Source organism: Tinamus guttatus, unplaced genomic scaffold (assembly GCF_059628265.1).
Source record: "Tinamus guttatus ecotype Peru unplaced genomic scaffold, ASM5962826v1 Tinamus_guttatus_pri_ptg000710l, whole genome shotgun sequence".
Classification (NCBI taxonomy): domain Eukaryota; kingdom Metazoa; phylum Chordata; class Aves; order Tinamiformes; family Tinamidae; genus Tinamus; species Tinamus guttatus.
In genome coordinates this window covers 4,947,355-4,973,284 of record NW_028289244.1, presented here as the reverse complement: position 1 = coordinate 4,973,284, position 25,930 = coordinate 4,947,355, and the positions used below count along the sequence as shown (strand labels likewise).

At 52.3% G+C, this 25,930-nt stretch overlaps 1 protein-coding gene across 3 annotated transcripts in view; it reads right to left on the bottom strand.

Annotated features, from left to right (window-relative positions):
- Window positions 1-15,487: 15,487 nt before the first annotated feature.
- CSNK1A1 (casein kinase 1 alpha 1) overlaps window positions 15,488-25,930 on the bottom strand; it is a 31,539-nt gene continuing 21,096 nt past the window's right edge. For 2 of the 3 annotated variants that reach the window (XM_088536779.1, XM_088536781.1), the window contains 5 exons: window positions 24,985-25,063; window positions 23,891-23,965; window positions 22,604-22,710; window positions 21,643-21,791; window positions 15,488-16,374 (listed from right to left, as the gene is read on the bottom strand). In XM_088536779.1, the coding sequence (XP_088392905.1) occupies window positions 16,367-16,374; window positions 21,643-21,791; window positions 22,604-22,710; window positions 23,891-23,965; window positions 24,985-25,063 (418 nt within the window). In that variant the 3' untranslated portion in view covers window positions 15,488-16,366. The remainder of the gene's footprint in view (window positions 16,375-21,642; window positions 21,792-22,603; window positions 22,711-23,890; window positions 23,966-24,984; window positions 25,064-25,930) is intronic. The other variant, XM_088536780.1, reaches the window with a different exon arrangement.

Sequence of the window (25,930 nt, the reverse complement as noted above, 5' to 3'; positions counted from 1 at the left end):
GATGGGATCCGTGCGTGCACTTTGCCCATTGCAGGAGGGCCCTGGGTGACGCGGGGATGGGATGCTCCTCACCCTGGGACATGGGGTCCCTTGCAGCCTCCCATATCAAGACCAGGACCTGCCCTTGGTCCCCTCCTTTGAGGGCCCTGGGGCTATACGAGCTCCCTGCCCAGGGCAGCTCCGGAGCCACCGTGCTGACAGCCGTGCTCTGTCCTTACAGGCCATGGGAGCAGCGGGGACGTCACCGCCGGAGGTGGCCAGCGACGCGGCGGGGCCGGAGAGCCCCCAGGAACGTGGCCAGCAGCGACGGGGGCAGAGCCAGAGCACCAGCACGTCGGCACGGGCCCCTTCCCGGGGCACCCGCTGGAGCACCCATCACCCTGCTGCTAACAGGACGCCTGGGCCCTTCCCAAGAGCTGCCCGGGTCCCCGCAGGGCCACGCGGGCGAGCGGGTGCCCTGGCCGTCCCTGTGGTGCTGCTGTGGGCAGCGGGCTCGGCTCGGCAGGGTTTGGGGCTGGGGCAGAGCAGCTCCAGGGGCGCCGTGTCCCGCCGTGTCCCTCCGCTCCGCTTCCCTGGAGCTCCTTCCCACACTTGGCCAGGCTTCCCGGCTGCCCGGGACAGGGCCGGGCTGGGAGATAAGCCCAGGTGGCAAAGGCCATTCCCAAACCATATTCCAGGGGGATTCACATTGCGACTGGGCCCATCTGCCAGCACCTTGCCGAGCCCACCCAGCCCTCCGGAGACGGGGATGTCTCCATGGGTCCAGGCGTGACGCACACGGGGCAGCACCCGCAGGCTGGGAGCTGCCTGGAGCCCTGGAGTTCGGGGCCCCAACGGGCTCCTTTTCTCTCCTCTTCCTTGCCAAGCTCCCGGGGGGGGCCGCGCGTTGGGGTCGCCGCTGTCCCCAGCTGGGCTCACGCTGCTCCGGGGCGGCGCCGTGCCGGATGGAGGAGTCCGGCGCGCGGACGTGCCATCTGCTTCTCGTCAGCGCGGCCGCGCCGGCGGCAGGACGCTGCTCTGATCGATGGGCTGTTTATTGCGCCTCGGCTCTGCTCAGGATGTTAGTGCTCGCCTGCGAAAGGCATTTCTGGGCCCGCTCCCTCCCTCCTCCACCTTCCTGCTGCTCTCCCGGCTCGCTCCTGCTCCGGGATGGCCTCGCGCAGCACCCGGCCGTGAGCGGGAAGGAGCCCGGCCTCGGAGCCCTCCCATGGGTGCTCCCGGGCTCCACATGGACAGCAGGGGCTCTCTGGCAGCTCGCAATCCCCAGGAGCCCGAGCCGGAGGGGTGTTGGTGCTGGGAGCAGCCTCCGGGCATGGGAAGACGTGGAGGATGCGCTGCTCCAGGGCCAAGTCTCCTGTGCCATGGCACTGTCCTGGCCCTGGGTTCCCGGGCCATCCCAGCGCTGTTGGGACAGCGTCTCCACGGCTGGGGGTCCAGCTAGTGCTCGGGATGAGGCCCTGGTGCCGATGCACCCTGGGCCAAGCCCAGCCAGGGGAGGGCGGGCGCCTGGGCTGCTTCCCGGCTCGGCCCATCCTGCTCCAGGCTGCTTCCCGGCTCTGCTCCGTATCCCCCCTTCTCGCCCGGGAGGGCAGCCGGACCCCCGGCCCTGCCGTGGCACAGCCCCGGCTGCGCCCTGGCCCGTGGAACCGTCTCGCCGGGGAAAAGGCGCCGTCCGCGTGGCCCGGGCCACTGCGGCGCGTGCGCCCTGCATGTCTCCCAGCCCAAGGTGCAGTGCTGCATCTCTGGTCAATTGGGAGTCTGAGATGAAGCACTGTAGCTCGGGAAGGGAGGAACTCTGCGCCGGGCAGCCCTGCCGCGGGCACCGCCGTCCTGCCACGCTCCAGGCCTGTGTTCCTCCTGGGGGCTCTCCCTACCCTGCTCTTCCTTGGATACCCCCGGGACATCTCAGGATGGGGAACAAGCCCTGGGAAGCAGCCCGAAGGCAGCAGCACCCACTGCGGGTCCCCGAGCCCGGGCCGTGCGGCAGGGATTGCCCCGTTGGCTTCACGTCCCGCAGCGGGGAGGAGGAGGCACCGTTAGCAGGACGGTGCCGGGTGGGAAGAGGTTCCTCCCTGCCGGCTCAGGGCGCCCACGAGAGGTGGGATCCCCACGGGGTGCTGGGCCAGCAGGAGGGAGGCGCAGGGGATGTGGGAGCCCTGGGTGCTCTGGGCAGCAGCGGGACCCCCCAGCCCCATGCCGAGCGCCAGCCGGAGGAGAGGATGCTCTGGGCCTGGAGCCGGCGGAGGGCCAAGGTCGCCATGCCCTCAGGGTCCAGTTTTCCCAGGAATCCCTTGGGCACTACGTTGGGGATTCCTGGAAATACTGTTCTTGGGGCCACGGCTCGGCAGCTGGAGACGGGCTGTCCCTCACGGGCAGCCGGAGCCTTCAGGAGCGCCGCAGACCAAGGTAGGGCACCGCTTCTGGGGATGAGAGAGGGAGGTGGGAGCCCCAAATGTGGGGATGAGAGACCCCGGCTCCTCTCGGGAGGACACAGGAGGCAGGTGGCTGCCTGCTCCATATCCCCTTTGCTGCCCTCTGGGAGGAGCAGCCGTCCCCTGGGGCCCTGCACATGTCCCTTGGCCACCCTCGTGTCAATAAAGCTCCAGATTCGGGAGTAAACCTGTGCCGGCCGATTCCTTGGGGCCGGGAGCGGGGCAGGAGCGTCGGTGCTGCACGGAGGCCCCCGGCACGTTGGCCCTGCTGCTGGGGCCCTCCCGAGACCTTGGGAACTGTGGCCTCCCCTGGCAGCTGAGCCCTGGCCTTGGAGCATGAGCACGAAGGGGAGCTCCTGGGGTGCAGGATGGGGACACCCAGGGGGCTCGAGGCCGGGGTGTCCCCTGCAGACACCTGCCCCCTTCCCACCTCCTCCTGCAGGGCTGCACCAGCCCGAGTGGAGGCACCATGGGCAGGGGCTGCCACCCCTCTGTGCCCCCAGGGAGCAATGGGGAGGGCAGTTAAACCACTTGGTTTAACCTGCTCTGGCCCATGGCCCATGTCCTGCACAGGGCCCACGGCTGTGCTGGATCCGGGGTGGGAAGGAGGTGCAGGGGGAGGCAGGACAGGATGGAGGCGCAGGGGGAGGCAGGTGCAGCTGGGAGGCAAGCGCAGGATGGAGGCGCAAGATGGAAGGGCAGGAGGGACATGCAGGATGAGGCAGGTGCAGTTGGGAGGTGCAGAATGAGGCAGGCGCAGGATGGAGGCACAGGAGGAGGCAGGTGCAGGATGGAGGTGCAGGATAGAGGCTCGGTCGGGAGGCTCAGTCCGGAGGTGCAGGACGAGGCAGGTGCAGGATGGAGGCACAGGAGGAGGCAGCTGCAGGATGGAAGGGCAGGATGGAGAATTGGTTGGGAGGCGCGGGACAAGACAGGCACAGGACGAGGCAGGTGCAGGACGAGGCAGGTGCAGGATGGAGGCTCGGTCAGGAGGGGCAGGACAAGGCAGACGCAGGACAAGACAGGTGCAGGATGGAGACACAGGAGGAGGCAGGCACAGGATGGAGGTGCAGGATGGAGGCTCATTCAGGCGCAGGACGAGGCAGGTGCAGGATGGAGATGCAGGAGGAGGCAGGTGCAGGATGGAGGCTCGGTCAGGAGGTGCAGGATGGAGGTGCAGGACGCGGCAGGCACAGGGTGGAGGTGCAGGATGGAGGTGCAGGATGGCGGCTCGGTCGGGAGGTGCAGGATACGGCAGGCGCAGGATGGAGGCTCAGTCGGGAGGCACAGGATGGAGGTGCAGGATGGCTGCTCGGTCGGGAGGTGCAGGATACGGCAGGTGTAGGATGGAGGTGCAGGATGGAGGCTCAATCGGGAGGCACAGGATGGAGGTGCAGGATGGAGGTGCAGGATGGCGGCTCGGTCGGGAGGTGCAGGATACGGCAGGCGCAGGATGGAGGCTCAGTCGGGAGGCACAGGATGGAGGTGCAGGATGGCTGCTCGGTCGGGAGGTGCAGGATACGGCAGGTGTAGGATGGAGGTGCAGGATGGAGGTGCAGGACGCAGCAGGCGCAGGATGGAGGTGCAGGATGGCTGCTCGGTCGGGAGGTGCAGGATACGGCAGGTGTAGGATGGAGGTGCAGGATGGAGGCTCAATCGGGAGGCACAGGATGGAGGTGCAGGATGGAGGTGCAGGATGGAGGTGCAGGATGGTTGCTCGGTCGGGAGGTGCAGGATACGGCAGGCGCAGGATGGAGGCTCAGTCGGGAGGCACAGGATGGAGGTGCAGGATGGAGGTGCAGGATGGAGGTGCAGGCCGCAGCAGGCGCAGGATGGAGGCGCAGGATGGAGGCGCAGGACGCAGCAGGCGCAGGCTGCCGCGTGCCGTGCAGGGGACGGCAGGTGGCACTGCTGCCTCTCCCGCGGGCGCAGGGCCGCGCTGCCGCCCTGCCAGCCCCGCTCCCCCCGGCCCTCACCGCGCTGCTCTTCCCCTCGCACCTGCCTTCCATGGCCACAGGAGCAGCTGGGCCCCCCATTCCCACCAGGACCATCGCCGGCCCGGGAGCCGCCGGCCTCTTCCTTGGAGCAGCAGCTGATTTGTTCTGTCACCTGGGGGGGAACCCAACCGAGGGCCCCAGTTCCTGTTACCGTCAATGGCCACGAGTGATGGACGAGGCCACCGCGGCGGCTAAGAATAGCCCGGGGCGCGAGGCCTCTCCCCATGTGCTGCCCCTGGGCAAACGCAGCCCTCGGTTCAGGACACGGGGGTCCCCCCTGCTTCCCAGGCTGGAAATGCCCAGGCCAGACCTGTCCCCCTTCCTAGGATGGTGACCTCCGAGTGGGGACCGGGCTGGCACAGAGGAGGGCCAGGAAATCCCATTCGGAGCAGCCGCCCCAAAACGCCGGCACGCACCGCTCCGGGGCAGCGGGAAAGGGCGGCTCTCGCCAGGGGAATCCAGGCAACGTCGAAAGCTCTTCCTGCCCAGAACGTGGAGGAAAAGGGGAAATCACAAAAACTTTCTGGAAACGGCAGGCCCCAAATCCCCTGCAGCAGCAGTTTCAGTCTGGGGCGAGTCCAACCGCTCTGTGTCAACCATTTCCAAGCAGTTTATTTTGATTTCAAATGGTTTTTTTTTGGGGGGGGGGAAGGGGGGATTACATGGCATTCAGTCGCAGAGTGGAAAGCCATTTCTCTTTCACACACACACCCAAATTAAAAAAATATGGCACTTAGTTCAGGAAATGCCAACCCACAGAGTTTCGATTGTTTCCTTCTTTATATTTCCCCTTTCTTCCAGCCAGAAAACCCATCAAAGCCGACGCTTTTCAGCTAGCAAACTCATCCCGTGCAGAAGAGAGATTTGGTTTGGACAAAACTGGCAACTTTTTGCCAAAAAAGAGACCCATTTCACTGCAGAATTCCTGACCTGCTCCCAGCCTGCTGCTAAAACAGCTGCCCCACCAACTGCACCGAAACAACTGTCTCCTCCTTGTTCATAAAACAGGGCTGGGTTTTGGCTCCTCTGCTTCATTTACAGCCTTCATCCTGTTGCAAAGTCCGCCCGGGTTGCAGCACCAGCCACCGCAGGGCTCCCCGCGCTCCTGCCTCCCCCTGCGGCTCTGGGCATAAAACCTGGAGCACCGACCCGTTTTCCATGGGGGAAACGGAGGCAGGGAGGGCACGTCTGGCCCTTGTCCCCGGGGTTTGCCTTGCCGGCGCTGGAGGAGCTCCGCTTCTCGGGGGAAAACGCCTTGGAGCGCTTCGCTCACTGCTGGTGTGTCCCTGTGTGCCCGGTCCCCACCGGGAGGGTGTCCCCAAGCCCTGGCGGGACCGGCACGGCCGGGCGGGAGAGGCGGGATGCGGCTGGGCCTGCTGGCCCTGCTGGGGAGAGGCGGCTTCGCCCGGGCTGGTGGGCGCCTGCGGTTCCTCCACCCGGGCCCTCCATGAGGCGCTGGTGCTGCCGCACCTTGGCCTCCTCACGGGCCGCCTAAATCGGGGGCAAAATCGGGACAGAACGGGGGTCTGGAAACAGGACAGAATGGGGGCTGGTTGCCCCGCGCTGTGTGGGGTGGCCTGGTGGGTGGCAGGAGGCCCCATGGTGCTGCCAGCCCTGTGAGGGCATCACGCCAGGCCCGGGATGGCGCCCGGCGCCTCGGAGCCGCAGGACGAAGCACCACGGCCAGGGCCGGGGCCTCGCTGCCGCCCTCGGCTCCTCAGCCGGCCCCTCCGGCGCGCTGGGCTCTCCCCCTCGCCCTCAGCACATCCCGATGGGACACACGGCCCTGGGAAAAGCCCCCCGGCCTCGCTCCTGGGAAGAGGCGGCCCCCTCTGGGACGGGGCCGGCCGGGGGACACGGGTCTGCAGGGACAGGGACCGGGGCGCGTTACGCCGCGGCCAGCACGTCGTCCCCGGCTCCCGCATGGCCGCGCTGCCCACGCAAGCGGCTTAGTGCTAATCCCGGGGGGCCATGCGGAGCCACCGGCACTCGCGGCGCTTCCATCCCGTGCCAAGGGCTGCGCGGACGGCTCGGAGCGGCGGCCGCGGGGCAGTTGGACGAGCACACGCTCCCTGCACTGGATGGGGATGGGAATGGGCGCCTCCATCCCGGGCAGGACGTGGGAAGGGCCCCGGCGCCCGGGCTCGCTCGCGGCCCGGCCCTGCTGAGTCAGCGCGTGGGGAACGCGGCGCCGGGGCCCCGCGCGAAACCGCTGCCTCAGCAAGGGGGACGCGCGGGGCGCCCGCCCGGCCCGCGGGGCACGCGGCGGCGCGTGCTCGTCCCGCCGCGCTCGCCAGCGCCGCCGAGCTCCTCCGTCAGCAACTTGGGGCAGCGGAACCGGCTCGGCCGCTCGGGCAGGCCCGGGCGCTGCCGGAACGCTGGGAGAGCCGGCGGCAGCCGGGAAGAGGAGAGCGGGGAGGCTCCTGGCGCCGTCCGCTGGCTCTGCCCGCCTGGGGACAGCCCTGGGAGCAGAGGCCGTGCGCAGCTCGGTGCAGCAGTGCCCTGCAGTGCCGTGGGGCACCGTGTTGATTCAGGGCACACCTCGATCCCGGGCGGCGCCCGCTCGGCCCTTATCTCCCTGCCTCCTCCTTGGAGGGGATCCAAGCGCGGGCAGGGAGCAGCGTTAACCCCTTCCCTGCGGGAGCCGGGGTGGGCTCCCGTGTGGATCAAAACCGCGGGATGGGATGGCTGGGGAGGGCAGGTCCAGGCGCTCGGCCATCCCCGTGCTCCTGGGACCCACTTGGGGTCTTTGCAGCGCCAGGAGGTGAAAAGGGAAGGGAAGACCCAAAGGGAGCGGAGACCTGGTGTATAACCCTGGGACTGGCATCCCTACTGGATGGCAGGGATGGAAGAGGAGGAAATTAAGCAGCTCTAAGAGCAGCAGTGTGTGCGGTAGTTGCTTTCCCCTCTACACCTGGTTAAGAACATAACACCCACCATCGAATGACCTCCATTGCCATCCCTCCCTGCCACCTAACAGCCAGGAACAGCACTCCTGCTCTTCCCATCTTCCAGCAAATGAGCAATGGGCCTCGCGTGCATCACTGCTGAGAAAGAGGCCGTCCAGACCTGCCCTTGCAGGCTTCGCCCACAGCATCGTGATGCTTCACCCAGCCCCGGCGCTGCAGACGAGCAGCCAAAGGGTGTTTCATCACCCAGCCTTGCAAAAGACCTCGCAGCTCCCGAAACGGGGCTGTCCAGGCTAAAAGGACCAGGAGAAATTAGAGCAACTTTGCGCTTGCCCTCAATTAATGAGTGACCTATTTAGTAGAAATCTGGGCTAAGCGAAGACGGGAGCCAGGAATTGTTGCTTAGTGGCATGGTGGAAAACACTCCGGATCTCTGCAGGGGAGCTTTGGTTTCCTATGGGAGAGGGAAGCCAGTTCCGAGTGTTTCCAGAAAGCATTGAGAAGCGTTTACAGCCGGAGGTGAAAAATCCAGCCCGAGACAACCTCCTGCTTCTGCGTATTTCCCTTCTTGCACAAACTGGCAAAAGTTTGGCCCATGTCCTGCACACTGAAGCAAGGCCAAGCGCTGGCCTGAAGGGCGGCTAGTGGCCACAGCCCCCCTGCAGCACCTTTGCTCCGCTGCCGTATTAACTATCATCACCCATCCCACAGGGATGGCCCCAGGACATCTCCAAGCTCCAGCAGCTCTTTGGAAGCGAAGCTTTGCGATGAGGCACAAACCTCTTCGCCGGACAGAAGGGCTGGAGTATTTGCTTGCTTGATGAAATCCTGCTGATAGCAGGGGTGGCGCTTTGAAAGGCTGCTTTGAAAGGTGCGTGTTGGTGCTACCCAGCGACTATGTTAAAACCAAAGTGCTTAATCTAACAGGATGTGCAAGTTGGACACATCTCCCCCCGGGGACAGCGCTGCCTCCGGGCTGGCAGGTTCCCCTTTGCAGCAGGGCTGGCAAAGCCGACTGCACGGACAGACCTGGGCAGGAGCAGAGCCTGCACCGGGGCCTCTCTGCAGGAAGGAGCCCGCGGGGCCCTTCGCATGTTGGAAGCCCAGGCGCTTCCCAGGCTGCTCCCAGATTCCCACCGGCAGCGCCGGGCTGCACGGGAGGGACTCGCGTGTCGGCTCTGATGCAAGCGAAAACCCCGAGCAGCTTAATCCCTCTCGGAGCCATCTGAAAGGAAAGCTGGGTTAATCCCCAGCCTGGGCTGCAGGGACCCGGGAATGGAGCGTCGAGAAGGCAGCCAGACTGAGTTACGCCATCCAGCAAAGACAAAACAGTCTCTTTCAATACTTGGTTTGAAACTACACGCAAAGCACGCGGGTGTTTGGCCATGCCCGGGTTAGCGAGGCGGGCAGAGGGGCAGCGGATCGGGTGGATGGAGAGGAGCAGCCCCGCAGCGCGGCCCCGCACGGGCACCTCAGCACAGAGCGTTCTCAGCAGAGCCGCTGACACCCCAGTGCGCCCCAACACCCCAGCACACCCCGCTGACACCCCAACACACACCCCGCTAACACCCCAACACAGCCCACTGACATCCCATCACAGCCCGCTGACATCCCATCACACCCCGCTAACACCCCAGCACACCCCGCTGACACCCCAGCACAGCCCACTGACACCCCAGCACACCCTGCTAACAGCCCCGCTAACACCCCAACACACCTTGTTGACACCCCAGCACACCCTGCTGACACCCCAACACAGCCCACTGACAACCCAGTGCACCCCAACACCCCAGCACACGCCGCTAACAGCCCCGCTAACACCCCAACACACCCCAACACTCCAGCACACCCCACTAACAGCCCTGCTAACACCCCAACACACGCCAACACCCCAACACACACCGCTAACAGCCCCACTAACACCCTGCTAACACCCCAACACAGCCCCCAACAGCCCAACACACCTCACTGACACCCCAACACACTCCACTAACAGCCCCAATAACACCCCAGCGCACTCCGCTAACACCCCAACACACTGCACTAACGCCCCAACACACCCCGCTGACACCCCAACACACAGCCCACTAACACCCCAGCACGCCACGAGCTCCAAGGATGCTGGCGGGGAGAGCGAGCGCGGGACTTCCAGCCTGGCACTTTTATCCAGCACGGAGGAAAGGGGCCACGATCCACAAAGGCGGCCGCCCTGCCCTTCCACGGGCGGGATTTGGGCAGCCACATCCTTCCTGGAAAGCATTCCCGGCGGTTTAGGGTTTCTTCCCATGCCACAAAACAGGCCTTGCATGGCAGATCGTGAGCCCCGGCCCCGCCGCGTTAATGGGCATCAGCAGCTGGTGAGATATTTAGAGGAGCGGGGTTGCTCCTGCCAGCCGCGACAGCGCGCCCGGTGCAGGGAAATGCAACGTGCCCAAGGGACACCAGGGAGCCCCAAAGCTGCTCCCGGGGACCGTCGGGGACAGCTCCGCTTCCACGGGCTGCCCCGGGGCTGAACCCTTGGGAAAGTGGGAGAAGGCGGCAGGCCGGGAAGCGGGAGCTGCGGGAAGGAGGGAGCGCGGGCGCCAACCCCCCGCGAGCGGCCGGGGCGGCGGAAACCCGAGTCCTCGAGGAAACTGCAGCTGCCCCGGGGATCTTGGCAGCGGGACGGGGTTGCTGCAAGCGCCTCCTCTCCCTTCTCCCCAGCCCGGTGCGCCGAGGCCGTCCGAGCACACCCTGCACGTGGAGGCGTCTCACGTCACCCGCTTGGGAAAGAGCAAACCCGCAGGGGCTGCACAGACCCCCGGGCGGCCCCATGGGGGCGGCTCTCCTAGGTGCCCTCGCAGCCTTTGGCTACGGAAGGCGCCAGGGAGCACCAACGAGGCGCTCGCTCCCGCATCCAGCGCCCTGCTCTGCCCCACCAGTGCCGGGAGGCTCCCGGCGGAGAGACACCGCGAAGGGCAAGAGCTGCGGGATAAAGAGCTGTGGGTAAGAGGGGAAAAGGTCGTCGAGCAGAGCGATCCGCAGCGATAATCAGTTTATAGGATTTGTTAACAGTTTCAGGCCGCCTTGCCAGGAACTCGCTGCAAGCGCGTCAGCGCCGGCTGTAACACAAACCGCCTCCTGGATGATGTTCCACTATTACCTAGGAACAAGCAAAACAGCGGGGCCATTGTGGCGTGAGTCCCTCTATTAAAAGCTCAATTAATATTTCCTGTGCAGCTTTTGTGAAGAATGGTCGCAGCTGGCTTACCCCCCGCTTCCCTCCTCAGAAGAAAGGGGTCCCGGCAGGGCCGCCAGCACTTGCAGGATGTGACTCAGGGTGTGTTTCTGGCCATACCTACTGTTCAAACAGGGCCCGGTACCTGCCGTTTCCTGAGCCGGACTCGCCTCCTGCAAGCAGCAGCTCCGTGCCCGAGGCAGCGTTAACGCACACTCTGCTGTGCGCATCCTTGTAGCGCTGCTGATCCCCGTGGAGGGGCCCCGAGCACCGGCTGCTGCTGCAGGGAGCCATCGCGGAGAGTAAATTTGCTCAGCGCGCTCACGCGAGGCCTTTGGCACACAGAACCCTCGCCTATTTGCCACCAAGGTGCTTCCTCGGTCAGCTTGAAGGGCTCGATGTGGTTTCTAGCTCCCCTCCACCTCTTTGCTTGGCCGGGGCAACACCCTATGGTTGCTACCAGCTCAAGTCCATGCTTGTCCTCTGGGCCCATCACGACAGCCCGAGCGTGGGCAGCGCCAAACACGGGTGAGCCGCAGCCCCCGCGCTGCTCCCGGGCTCTGCCCTCTGCTCCCGTCCACAGGGCATCACCCCTCGTAGCTGCGGCACAAAAGCGACTCCGGGGTCTGCAATGCACCGGAGCGGGTGCAATGGGAGCGCGCAGGGCGGCGGGAAAGGAGCCGCACGGACGCCGGAGCACGGGGAGCCGGCGCGACCGAGCTCGGCGCATCCTCCTGGGCCTTCCCAGCTGAACGAGTTTGATCCAGGCCTCGTTTTGAAAAGCCCGACTGCACCTCTTGGCATGCGCCGAAGCCGCACGCAAGTGACTCACCCGGAACAAAGAAGGGCAAGTCGGAGAGGGGAAGATTTGCCGTGTTCCTTGAGCAACCTCGGATCCCCACCAAGCTGAGTCAACCACGGCTCCCCCGGAGCTGCTTACATAAACTCGGCTGCATCAAGCGCACGGCTGCATCTGCAGGAAGGTAAAGGCTAGGGCTCATGTTTATCATTAAACACAAGGACTTTTCACAGCAACAAGCGCAAAAGGCAGCCGTAGCACAGGATCGCCTTGAAGCATTCCCTTGAAAAGGTTCAAAGTCTGCAGCCTACAAAGCAGCTAGTGCTCGCTGCCTATGGAAGACAGGAGGAAAAAAGGAGGGTAGTGAACGCGAGCCAAGAGCGCTGCTCTTGGAAACACAACCCAGCGCACCCAGGTCTGAAAAACCTTCCCGGTTCTCCATGCGCGTCGGTGCTATTCCCCTAGCTCCGAAAGGGCCAAGGAAACGAAGCGTCAGCAGCTGCGTTCACCGCAAAACAACCCGCAGCAGCGGGAGGGACGAGGGACCCGCACGCCGCGGGAGACCATGGGAGGAATTGGAGCCGGGCTCGGTCAGGTCACTCCAGAAGTCTCCATGCTAAACTGCTCTCCGAGGGGGAAAAAAAGCTGTGCCACTTTTGTAGTTAATTGTTTGATGAATAAAATACTTGCGAGTCTGTTCGCTCCCGCCTGCTGCAGCTGCAGGAGCCTCCTCAGCTTCTCCACATTTCCAGCTCCCCGAGCTCGGCACTAGCAGTAGGTCACTTTGTGGTATGTAAGAACACGCTGTCGTATTTCAGAACATTTCACGATGCAGAAAGTCACAAATCAACACCTTAAGTCGAAACCGTTCACACCTTTAATATCATGCTGGGAAAAGCATTTGGGCTCAGCCAGCTTCCCTCGAGAACAAGGACGTGGCCTTCCTTTAACACACCAGCTTTCCTCCACGGTCAGGGACAAAACAGCTCCGGCTTTCTTTAACATCTCCCCTAAGCAGGAACCCTCTCCAGGCCGAGCACAACAGCTTCAATTTGCTGGACGCAGCCTCCGTGCAAACCTCCCCCCTTCCTGTTTAGCCCTGGATAATAAGGATTACATTAAAGAGCAATTTCCACATTAGAGCGCGCTGCAAACGCAATTGTTCCACCAAGGGCCCACGAGGAGGGTGGGCATTTCCTCGGCGTCCAGGGGCATCAGGGCGCTTCCTCCCAGGCCGCTTTCCCGTCTTTTGGGCTGGTGTGAAATCAGGGGGATTTCAGTGCGATTAAGGAGCAGATGGGGCTCACGGAGCTGGCTAAGCAACAAATCTTCTAAACTGGAGAATGTCGTCGAGAGAAATTAAAGCCTCGTGCAAAAAAAAGCGAACTTAGGGTCGTAGGAATATTCGGGGTGGAAGGGTCATTTAGCCCAAGCTCCTGCTCAGAACCGCCTGAACCGCGAATTAGATCCTTTACCCTCACTGCAACAGACATTTTAGGAAAAAAATAATAAAAAAAACACAGAAGAAGCCACATATAAGTTCCTGGAAGCTCCAAGCAATGCACTTGCACCAGCCAAGGGAAAGAACAGTTGGAACGATGCAGCAGCAGAATGCATGAACGGGGAGGCTTAAAAACAAAACAAAACAAAAAACCCAAAAAACCCCACCCCAAAATCTCAACACAAATAGAAAAGCCACCTGCACATGTGAATTTTAACAGCAATCAGCCTTCCCCTTCCTAAGATAAAGGTCTTAAGCTGCCATACAGTGAAGAGGCTTGACAGAGTAGCAAGTATCTAGCTCTTCTGGATGCTGGAAAACACAGAAGCCAGGGTATAAATCAATTATTTCTCATTAGCAATACTCTGCACTAAGCAGAGCAGCAGGCAAGCCGGGACAATGCCCCACGATGAAAGAGATGCTACTAATAAATGAGACCCAGAGAGCATCCTTGCCTCCTTTCAGAGCCTTTTACAGAAGAAAAAAAAAAAGGCTCTCAATTGCTTCTAATAAGGCATGGCTTAAATTGGCTAAAAAATAATGAACCAGTAAGTACAGTGCACATGTGAGCCTACCGCACTGCAAATTATGGAGCCTTCTGATCGGGGGTGCAAGAAGGGCAGCTCGAGTTGCTGTAACGAGGTTGTTAATTGCTCTAGAGCTCCAATCGCAGCCTGGGGACTCGCTGAGAGCCCCCGTCACAGTAACACCCTCACCAGGGCTCTAGGACAGCGCAGGGAGCATGAGAGTTCAGCTCTTGTGCTTTATGGCCACTGCTATATCCGTAAGGACTTGCATTTGCCTGGGATTGCCTACAGAATTCTCTTGTCTTTGCATGGTAACAGCTAAGAGGAAACCCCATTCTAAAACTTTTGCAGAACTGCGCTGAAGATTAACAGGTTTAACACTTTCAGGTGTAAATGCCTTCATTACAAACCCAAGGATTACACAGCAAATGAGCGTTCAGTCTAACACCTTTAGGAAAGGCTGGCATCGTGTTGAGTGCTCACGTGTCTGCTGCAGACTGGGGTTTCCTGCAGCAGTGACAGCTCTCGCTGCAGCTCACGCTTTGATGCGGGACTGAACTCGATGCACAGACCACGTTTGAAAGATTAGGGGGCATCCATGCTCTTTTGTACTAAAAGGCGGTTCTGAGAACTCCAAACCAACATATCTTGACCCTCCAAGCATCAGGAACCTTCCCTGTCTGCACTGTTTATTGACGACATTTTTGTTTTTGACTTTGATAACCTACTTAAATGAACAGAGGAAATAATCTCTTCTCCTCAAACTAGTGATTCTCTCCCGCTTTAGCACTTCACATCAAAGCAAGAGGAAAGGTAGCAGGAAATCCCAAGAAGCCACTATGAAAACAGCTGTTGAAAAGGCAAAAGGAAGCAATGATGCTTCCACGTGTGCCAACGCATGGTGCCAGATGCTCTGTCTAGACAGGACATAACCCAGCATTCAGGTACCACTTTTCAGAAACATACAATCTCTGTATGAGCCATTACTCATAAAGCATCCGTATATGGAGGAGGTTGACTTCTGAGCCTTGAAAATACCCAGGCAGAGGAGTGAGCTGTTCCTTCTTGAGCCTCCAGCTAACAAAGAGAACGTTCTGGACACAGCAAACTTCTCCAAATTCGCACTGGTGACCGGCAGCCTTTTGGCCTCACCAGGTTATTCATCTAAGTGTGAATGAGCACACAGAGGGTCCTCCAGCTAGGAGAGCTCCTACCTTCTCAGGGTAGGTCCTTACTTGTGGAGAATGCACAGCAGCTGCGGAAGAGCACGGCCTTGTTCCTCCCTGCCACTCGAGAAGGACACGAGCACAAAGTGCAAGTTGGGCGACCTTGAAGTACAGAGATTTCAAAATGAAAGACCTCACCCAGCAGTAAAAACGTGGACTGTGCCCAGGAACTGCGATACGCGCGTGGGAATGGTCTGAAAGAGCTAACATACAAAACATTTACACAATAGGCATCTGGCAGCATTTTCAGACTTTTTTTTTAATTTATTCTGACATGCCATAAAGGAATAAATTACACTGTTAAAGAATTACCAGCAATAAAAGTATTCTTTCTTTCAGCTGGGCTAGAATAGGAGTGAGAAGGAAGACAGCCTGGGGCAGTAACCAATGTGAACTCTGCATGGTGTGAGGCTGTCCCCAAGAACAAGTATAAATCTGGTCAGGTCATATCCACTTCACGAGAACTTGAAAGAAAATGCCTTGGTTTAAAACCCTCCAAATACTTCCATTCAATTTTTTCTCAAGACTAGCAATCACAAGTCAGTCCAGTCGCTGCATGACATGGCAACACATAAAGGCTACCAATACTGGGTCTGCAAAAGATGCCGTTTTTGTTTTTAAAAAATCCAATCTCAGAAGAGAGGGCTGGGTCTCAAACAGGTTATAAAAATGCAAGACTGCCCCTTCCCCCTCAAGGAAAAAATACAAAATTTATTTAAAAACAAAAGCGAGGAAGAGTTACAATACTAAATCTAAAATGATTTAAAAGAAACATGACTTCTTTTGCTGAACAAATGGCCTTGAAACCTGGTTTTAAAAAAACAGGGGTGATGTAGATTTCTTAAATTGAATTAACAAGGCAAATTAAAAAAAATCTCATTTCCTTACAGAAACAGTTTTTAGTTTTTAATGAACTTGTAAACAAAAAAGCTCCCGCTTCAAAATAAAAACAAAATCCCAGATCGTATAGATGTTTACAGTGATTACATTTATCTAAGCAACTTACATACAGGTTCAGTTGTAAGATGTTAACTAAATTTCTGTGACAAATATGCTGTTTTTTTTTTCTTTTATACCAAGAACATTATAGAGTTAATGCAGAGTCCTAAAGATTATCTAGTAGTCGCTAAGTTTCTCTTAAGTCTTCACTTTAGATGCTGTTACTTCTAGCACAGGTAAGCAGGCAGAGTCTTTCATATGCTTAAAAACTGGAATCTTTGGTTACTACCATGTCAGCTGGCTTGGTATGTTGCACATAGAAGCCAACAACTTTAAGAATGTTTTAAGTGTACAACTTTCAAAACCCAGGGAGGAATAACCAGAAAAGAGTGCACAATTGTGAGCATTTACAATTATCACAACTGTTGCCGAAGACTGTTCATGCCATTCTTCCAAAACAATGAGATCTCATAAGCAGTGTAGTTCAAAGTAAAAAGGTAACAAAAATTGGCATATGCACAATTTTCTCCACTTGTGTGTCAACCATTAGTTAACTTTTCCACTTGAAAAAAATGCAATAGAAAACTGGACACCATGTTTCACTATCTCAGTAATATTCACAATTACAGCTGCTACAACTCAAAGTGCAGCATCATCGACGCTGCCCAGAGCCAGTTTATACTGATATTAAGTTCTTTACACCAAGTAAATGGTTGCCCACAGCCACTGGCAAGTGTACTTATGAACTAAAATTTCTAGGATTTGGGGAGTGACAAGTCCTGCTCCGATCTGCTCTGCTTTGTCCCATCCTCTCCATGCTCAGAAACCTGCAAGATAAACACAAGGGCATCTTACTGGCACTGGAAGGAAATGAGAAACGGTCTCCATGGCAGAGGAATTAAATATCAACAATTATGGTCGTTCACAGGGGAAAATGTTGTTTCCTTTTAGAACTGCAGAGTTCCCAATACCCCCTTCCAAAGCTCACAGCATTTGCCATCACTCTTCAGCTCAAACACACACCTCTCGCTTGCACCTACTGCTGCAAGGGAACGCACTCTTATGCACCAGCTTCATACCACATTCCTCAGACAGGAATTCAGACCAGCAGTTTGAAAACAAGATGTGTTATTGCCACCAGGAAGCAGGATGTAATTTCATAGGATTGTTTTCTCCCAGTCTGCAATGCCTCGTGTTTATTTCCTTGAATGTCAAGCTGTCATCTGATTGTGGCTGTGCTCTTCAGACACAGTATGGCAGTATCACCCGACAGAAGGAGAAACAAGCAAAAATAACTTACCTTACAGTAACTGGTGTTTGCTACGTGCTCGGATGTTTGACTCTCTGGGTGACCAGAACAGAAATGAGAACCTTTGGCAGTGACTCTGAACCCAGCCTACCTTCTGTCCTTGGAGGGACCAGCGAAACTACTTGTTCTCGACATCCCACATTCCCTGCCACACAATTGCTGCAGTGCTCAGAACTCCAAATGACAAGTTTGTAGAAAGGGGAGAGTGAAGGAATACATGCACAGAACTCGAAGAACCAGTTACTGCAAGCTAAGTCAGCCTTCTCTTTGTGTCATTCCTTATATTCCCACTTCTGGTGACTCAGGTTGTACTATGGTGCTATTATGGGGGTGACAGGAACCTCCACCACAGGCTACTTGGCCAAGCCAAGTTTCCGTTCTGAATGCCTTCCAAACAGGATAGTATTTTGTGAATGTATGGATGAACCTCAACAACAACTTGGAGTTTTTGCAACAGAAATATCTTCCAAGTGACTGTAAGACTGGAGCTGATCTCAGCTACAGCTTTGCTGTCATCTTGACAGGAGCAAATGCAAGTCTTAGAACACAGACAGACATTCAGATAGCACCTGTATCTGGATAGCACCTAGAAAATAACTTAAGCTCTTTCGGGTTACAGGTAACTTGGAACAGATTCAACAGCTTGCTTTCAACTCAAAATACTGAAGGATATTTTCCTGAACCGAATGCTAAAAACTCTGAAAAAAAAAAAAAACCTGCAGCAGAATCAAGACAGACACTGCTACTTGAGTGTCAGTTCCCACAGACGCCCCGGTAATCCCTTAATTCCACTAGTATCAAGCTCCCCATAAACTTGATTTGATCAGTTCGACAGAAAGTTATACTTTTTTTTCCCCCCACCTAATGTGTTCAGCAAGGAACATTAATTCAATATTTGAATCACCAAAGCAGCAGCATTGGTTTAGAAGCCTTGACCATTCTAATGAAAACGGGATCTTGAACTTGAGGGAAAAATAGGCTACCAAGTTTGTTTTGGGCTACTAGTCTCTACTAAGCAAAACTCAGGAAAGTTACATCACTTTTGAAAGGTAGAGCATGATGATACAGACTCCATTTAACATCAAATAGTTGGAAAAGTAGCCAGATGACTTGATAAATGTAACATGGACATCCTTGGCAGGCCCTTATAGTTAGGAAAGCACCTAACCTGTAAATACATAGACATCAGTCATCTGGAGAATGGGTTTGTTCAATTCAGATCCATTTTAAGTAGCTCAAGAAACTAAACTTGCATAGGCCAAAGCAATGTTCCTATCGAAACTGCAACACACTGCTGCCTTCTTCAAAGTAAAAGCCTGAAAAACTACTGGGAGACATAAGAAGTGACAGTTAGACACATCTAAACACAAATCTTCTAAATCTCTTTAGATTAGAAGTACTCAAAAGCAAGTGCTCATGGGGAAAAGACTTCCCAACTCCACAAGGAGCAATCAGAAACTAGATTCAACCCGAAGTCCCTTGCAAGTTCTTTTAAGACTATGTAGATGAGTTCTCAAACTCAGCTGCTAAATGGTCAGGGGACACACAGACTTTGCCAGGGTTAAGAATATGCTAAAACATTTCTGCAGGCAGGTCTCTAACACGAGTCTTTCCTATGTAGAGGACAAGTTCAAATCTGCACATTTATCATTGCTCCTCATCACCCAAGACGTTACCTGGAATTCTGATAGCTCCAGGGCCATATGAGGGGTGCTCAAATTGCTTTATCCTTCCTGTAAGCATAGATCTGATCAAAAGCAGCAGAATAACTGCACTGGCGGGCTCCAAGGAGCTCCTGTACTTGAGGGGCGTTCAGGCTTTTCTGCTATTGAGCAGATGGAAAAACAAACAGGAGCTTTGAATTGTCAACTGGCTAATCCTCAAGCAGTGAACAAACTTTTAAGTCTGTTCTGAGAATTCCTGCCACTACCAAAGCCTTTCAGTGAATGCTAATAGCACTGCTGACAGGCTACAGAATTCTGCACTGAAGTGAATTAAGGACATCTCTTGCAAATAGAATTGATTAAATGTATCTTGGGGATTGATAGTTATGGGTAGGTTTTATATGAGGGAAGTTGACTGCACGTGTGGTCACAATGTGCACCTCAACAGCCAGGACTGCCAGGAGATACAGAGCCAGAAGCAGAGCAGAAGCTGCATCCTTGAAACAGCTCCCCTTCCAACTTCCAAAAAGGCTGATCCTGCCATTATAAAAGACACTGTACAGGGCTCCAGAAGAGGGACAGATGAGAGGAAAAAATGGGTCTGAGTTAAGCCAAGAATATCTGCAAATGAGCATACTTACGGTGTAAGTAGGGTAAATCCATGGATTAATTTGGATGAACTAAGATTCTTCCAAGATGCATGCTTTCCACAGTACTTGCACTTTATACAGCATACTCCAAGATTCTTACCAATAATTGACTGTGCATATTACTATCACCAGTACTCTTATTAAACTGGATATAGTGGCAAAGTGGGTGCAACTGCCCACAAAATAAAATCCAACGTTCATACAAGCTAATTTAAGCCAGTTTCTATTTTCACACCTTCACTGTAAACAAGAACTGTTGCTGTGATGCAAGGAATTTGCATTCTTGCTCAGACTGTTTCCTCCTGCTCCAACAGCCAGCCTTTCCACATACCCCCCCAAAATAAGGCTTGATTCAATGGTAGATTCTGAATTTCAGGAAAAAGAAAAAAAAAATCCAAACCCCGGTATTTAATCAGCTTGTCTATTACATACTAGTGTTTTGGCTGAAATTAATTTGTTTGTAGCCCTCAGTATTGTAAGGTCTGTCAGCTTCAGCAAAGCAAGCTGGTTTTCTGCCACAAAGAATCTGACATTTAAATGTAGCTTACTGAAAATGTGTCTTCATGAAACTTTCAGTCTGAGTCTTGGGGAAACCAGCAGATACCTCACTTCAGTGAGAAGAACTAAGGAAAACAGTTGTGCTTTTATTAAGTTACTTTAATACCTGGTAAGATTTCAGTACTGCCACAATACAGAAACAGTGTTCTGGGAAACTGATGGTCAATGTTGCAAGCACAATGCAAAGTTTCCTCTGCATGTCCTTGCCTCCTAGGCTGCCCTGTTAGCTGAACGTCTTGCAGTTCTTACCTGCACAACTGGCAACACTTTGTTTGGATCTGCAGGTCAGACCTTCCAGAGAAGGGACAAAACAAGCCAAATTTACTGCCCATGCTTCTCAGCACGCAGCAGAACTTGCTCCACTTTCCTCAAGTGAATGTTTGCACTCGGATTCACCTGTTAGCAGTGGCTGCAAGCAAGTGTGCAACCTGGGACTATACAAGCCACACAGAGCAAGTTTTTCTGCTGGGGAGAAGGCACTTCAAAGCATTCATTATTGGTGAGAACTCCTGAGAGGGATTACAAACCGAAGGCAAAGCTATAATGGCTCGATGTGACTGCAGCAAGGAGGACTGGCATTCCACTTGGGCAAGCCTGCCAGTTCAAAGCACACTCAGCTGAGCCACAGGCATTGCAGCCATACCTTAAGGCCAACTTCTGTCAGTTTAAAAATAAAGCAGCTGCCTATACCTTCAGGAAAATAAGAAGGCTTGTATTTAAAAAGTTTCAATGGGACTAATATTTTAAGAAAAAGTGCCACTGTCTCCGTAAGGTCCAAAATGAAGGTAAGGACAAAACAGTACTGAGGAGCAGCAAGCAGCAGCAATACCTCAGGATGGGAGTTAACCCTGGCTTTTCTGTTACTCATTCGGGCAGCTACACTGGATTCAATTTTCTGCATAGCTCATCCTGAAGGATCAATTTCACATAAGGACTGGCTGCAATAACCACCTGCTGTACCAATGTTTCATTCTAGTGACTTATGCTGGGATATTTACTTGGAAAACATTAAAATTTAACAAGTCCCCAGAATGTGTAAAACCCATCTTATACAACTTTTCAGAACCCCTCACTTTAAGGCCACCAGATCTTTAATATTTCACATTTTCCCTTGAAATCACCACCTAGAAACATTAAACAGTCCAGAAACCTGAAGACCCACTCCAGAGCATCCAAACACTTCAGAAAATTGTGACTTGGCAGTCCACAGCACTTCAGGTTTATTTCTCCATTTAAGCAAGACACTCTGAGCTCACTGGGCCAAACTGGCCTTTACCTCTGGACCAAATGCCTCAATGTAAACCCTCCGGAGGAAGCCACATAACTCACAATTTTCTGTTTACAACATTTCAGCCATACAGAACAGAAGCAAACCCACAGCATTACTACAGCTGGAGAACCCAAAGTCTCTAGATCCTTGTCTAGTTGATGAGAATTACCCCTTAAGAAGTGTTAGGTCTAGGATTTTGGATTGCATTATATATTTTTATGTAAATATATATGTATATATTCATATGCATATATATGAATATAAATAAATAAAAAGATAACACATTCCCAACACCAAGTCAGTTTTTTTTTCTTTTTTTTTCTTTTCTTTTTTTTTTTTTTTGGAAAGGGGTTAATGCAGGAGCCAAAGATGCAGTGGTTAAAATGACCCAATATCCCCAGAAGAAATGATATGAAGAACAAGGACATTTTGGTATAAAGTTAGTAGTCAAATTCTCCAAGGACGTCTTTTGTTTTAGCTTTTTGTGTGTTTTTTTTTCGGTTGTTTGTTTTGTTTTGTTTTTAAATGAACAGCCAAATATATTTTAAACCACCTCCTTGATCTAACACTTGAATTGCCGACATTGTCCAAATTAGTGTAATTTTTTTTTTCCCTGTAACGTCCCTTGGTTCTTGGCTACTAACCTTTCATGTTACTCTTGGATTTGTCAGTTTGCTTGCCTGTGGGGGTTTGGGCCTGCTGCCCCTGCCCACTGGAAGAGGCTGCCTGCTGTGCTGCTTTCTGCTTTAACATTGTCCAGTCAAATGTGTAGTCATATTGGTGGTTCAGGGTCCTAGAAAAGAGCAAAACACTTCACTGTAACACGTAGCTATCTTGTTGCTAATATCAAGACTTTGTTAAAAACCCAGAATTAGAAATTAAGCTTTATTTGTAACCTGCTTGGGAAATCACAAATGGTATAGAAGTGCTAGCTAATAATAACTCAAAGGGATTCTTGAAGCAAGCTCAAATACCATCAAGCAGTGTTTTCTCTGTTGTTTATGTCCAAGTATGAATGTGTAAAAGCATTTCCCAATAACCCAGCTATCCCTTAGTCTGCAATGCGTTTCTGAGCTCTTCTTTTTCTTGAAAGACTATGGTACTATAAATCCCAGATTCGCCAATAAATATTTCTGGAGATTCCAGAAACCTGGATATTCTTGGTAGCCTCCACAGATCCCATTCACTCTACAAAGTTGGGGTTTTGTTCTCATTTATTCAGCAAGTGCAAACAGCACAATTTATCTCCACTGAAGTTCATCTCCCAGGTATCACTGCTAGTCCCATCACCAGTCTCTGAACATAAAAAGCTTCCAACACTTCTACAAAGGGATCAATTTATTAACTCACTTGCAATATCTGGCATTGATTGTCAGATCATGCAACTCAAAACAGGAGAATCTTGTCCTTTGTACTTAATATTGTGTGTTTTTCCCCCCTTCTGAATTGAGTCAATTTTCAAACTCTTAAATGTAAAGAAAATGTCAGAGGAACCTGCTACATCATACACACATGGGTCAGGTTTCTACAGAGTAAATTCCACAAAACAGCTACTGACTAGTACAGCACTGACAAAGTTCTGTACTTTTCTACTTGGAAACTGACCTGAAAAGAATACGGAATAATTGCCTCAGATACATGTAATCTGGTGCCTCTTCAAAGCGCAGGCCACGACAGTAGTTCAGATACATGGCAAATTCTGCAGGGAATCCCTGTAAATCAACAGCATTAATCAAGCCATGACTTGCAACAAAAAGCCTTTTACAACCCCACAGAAGGCAAAAATAGTTGAATTGCATATATGATGGCATACAAAACTGTCTGAAGATTCAAATCTAAAAATTACACTTTGTCTGTAGTTATTCATCGATGCTGTATTTCACAAAGTTGATTTCGTCAGCATGTTCTCAGGTATGCACTCCTCCTCAGTTGACAGAATTGTTAGCTGATATGTTTTGCTTTACTCATCCTAACTAAACTTAGTTCTTATTAACCAAGTCTCCAAAAGGAGTAAACAATGGTGTTTTAAAGATTCCACTTCATACATTTTCTTGTATATAAATACAGTAGAATTAAGAAGAGTTACCACTATTAAGTGTGAGAACTTAAAACATGAAAAATCCTCTTTCAAGGATTCCCTACTTAATGCATTTGCACGTTCATTGCTACACTAAGCCCAACTCTTGAGCAGGCAATAAGATAGTGCTGTACTACAAGAGAAAAAAAATATGGGGTGGAACAATTTAGTCATTTGGAAGAAGTCATCTCACTGTAAGGGTGTAGAAACATTAATGACTGGAAAGTCTAATCCTTAGTTCTTCCTATGCAGTGTTTAGGCACTAGCACCTGTTCCCAAGGACCTCTGCAACAAAGACATGGCAGCCACAGCTTTGAAGAGACAGAGAAGAAATCCTCTGAAGACCTAAGAATAGCACTGAGAAACTGCTTGTCTGCAACATACCTTTCAAGATTACTGACATGCAATTCTACTACAGCTTCTGCTTGAGATATAGAAAATAACCCGAAGAACTTAAAGCAGCAGCAACGTAGCTCTGCCTTGGTTTTACTCATGCAGAGGGCACAAGTAAACGTACAGCAGAATTTTAAGAAACAAGCCCTGCTCAAGAAAACTTGTGAGCCTGCAGAGCAGGCAGTCATCAGGAACCAGAATGACGGCTGCCTGAAACGCTCTAGTGAGTGGCAGAGGATGCCTGCCCTGTAACACATTCAGTCTTGTCAGGTGGCCAGCATGCAAGAAATTCATGACTGTCATAAAAGCACCAGTCCTGCATTGCATGTGCTGCTGAATATCTGATACATTGGCTCTAGTTTTAGAAATATCAAAGAAAAGAACTTCCATTTCGCTGCATGACACCATTTGGAAACTCTTACCTTACACAAAACCTCAACAGGAGTGGACATTTTCTTTTCACTAATCTTTTCATACTTTTGCTTCTTTGTTGCAGCCTGTGGAACATTTAGGTCACAATATAAGAGAGATTGTGCAACACCAGATTAACAGTAGCAAAAACAGAAAAAAAAAAACAAAAAAAAATACAAACCAACAACAACAAAAAAATACCCACAAAATTCCCTTGGTCAATCAGAAATATTTTACATGAAATCTCCAAGTCCCACACACTTACTGCAAAGAGAATGAAGGTCAATCTGGTATTAAGATTTGGACACAGTTTAATACCATTTGTTGCAGTCTAATGCTTCCATCACATGGCGCAGCTCGTGTAGTTCTAGCTGCTGCTTTTGTCCATTAAATAGACAAGACTTGCATATCCATTTGCCAAAGTTGTATTAATTCCCACTCAGCACCCTATTCAAGGGCTGCCTGTGTGTTTCAGCAAGCATCCATTACATTCATTTGCAGCTGAAGAGTTCTAGTGTTTCACAAGCTGCTTGCCTATTTAAAAGTCTTAGATCTGCAGCTGCAACACCATCTGAGTTACACAACTCCCACATGGAGGAAGAAAAACAATTAAAAGATGGAAATAAACTATTGAAGTCCATATAATAGAAATATTTGCCACACTGGTACTTTGTTACCACACATGATAATACTTGAAACAACTCTCTTCAGCCATGGCATGAACTAGACTGAAGATATCACTACAACTTAACTTGCTAAGCAGGAAGCTGTTTCTATGCTTTCTGCAGCAACTGAAGAAGCCTCTAAAAAGGTTACTTTCCACTTCCCAAAGAAAGTCTCAAACTAGAGCAGCAGAATAACAACTTTGCAAGACTGACGTAAGCTATTGTTTAGCATAAATTTTAAGAGACTTAAACAATACACATTCTGCCTGCTGCACAATAAGCAGAAAGAACCTTTCTTTTACATTCTATAAATATCATGCCTTAGAAAAACCTACGCAGATCAACAATAAAGCATCACACTCAAACTATAAAAGGTAGGAGTGTGTGTGTGTAAAGTTTAAAGAAAAAAGGGGGAAAAAAAAAAAGGCAACAGAGCCTACCTTTAATCCTTGCCAAGGAAGACTGGTTCTGTTAAAGTACATCAATACATAGCCTAGAGACTCCATGTCATCTCGACGACTGTAAAAAGGCAAGTAAAACCACTGGATTACAAACTTCAGCATTTTAGCCTTTATTCCAGGTAGTATGAACATTGCAAAGTTAAAAACAAGAATTAAGGAACACAACCTAAAAAGAGGCACTTTTCAATACAACTAAGACACCTGGAAGTATAGGACATCACTGGCACACATGTAACAAGCCATCAAAACCAGTCTTTTAATCCTACAGGCAAGTCAATACATGTTATGCATGGCTAAGTTCTTTACATCTGCAGGTACATTATAATACACAGGGAAGCATGAAACTTTGCAAAAATAAAGGAAAAAAAATTAAATGCCTCTTCTATATAACTACGTAGTCTGGATTCAAAACTAAAAGTTTTACAATGCATTCTCCGGTATATACGATTTTAAAAAGTGCAATGTTACTTCCTTAATGAAAATGATCATCTTTGGCCTTCTACAGATCTTTCCCTAAACCTCATCAATACTCAGAAGACCAGTGCATTTTCAAAGCGCCCAATTTCATTCTTTATTTCTAACAAAGGAAATTGAAGAAGTATCTCAAGTATCTCCATGTTATTTAAAAAAAAAAAAAAAAAAAGGGTATTTAGAAGGATGCATGTATCATTTGAGAGGTGCTGCTTTTCTTACATTCCAAACCAAATTTCAATGCAGTCTGGAAACTTTGGAAGTTAAGGGTGCGTAGAATTAATGGAGAATCCACCTGCAAACTCTCATCTAAAGGGCTTCCAATGTGCTCTGTACTGCACATGCTCTAGATGCAGGCTCCAGCAACACGAACACTGCCATACTTTGCCACACAGCTTTCGTGATTACTAAGGCCAGCACAGATAACTGGGGTGGGGAAAAAGTTCCATGACTG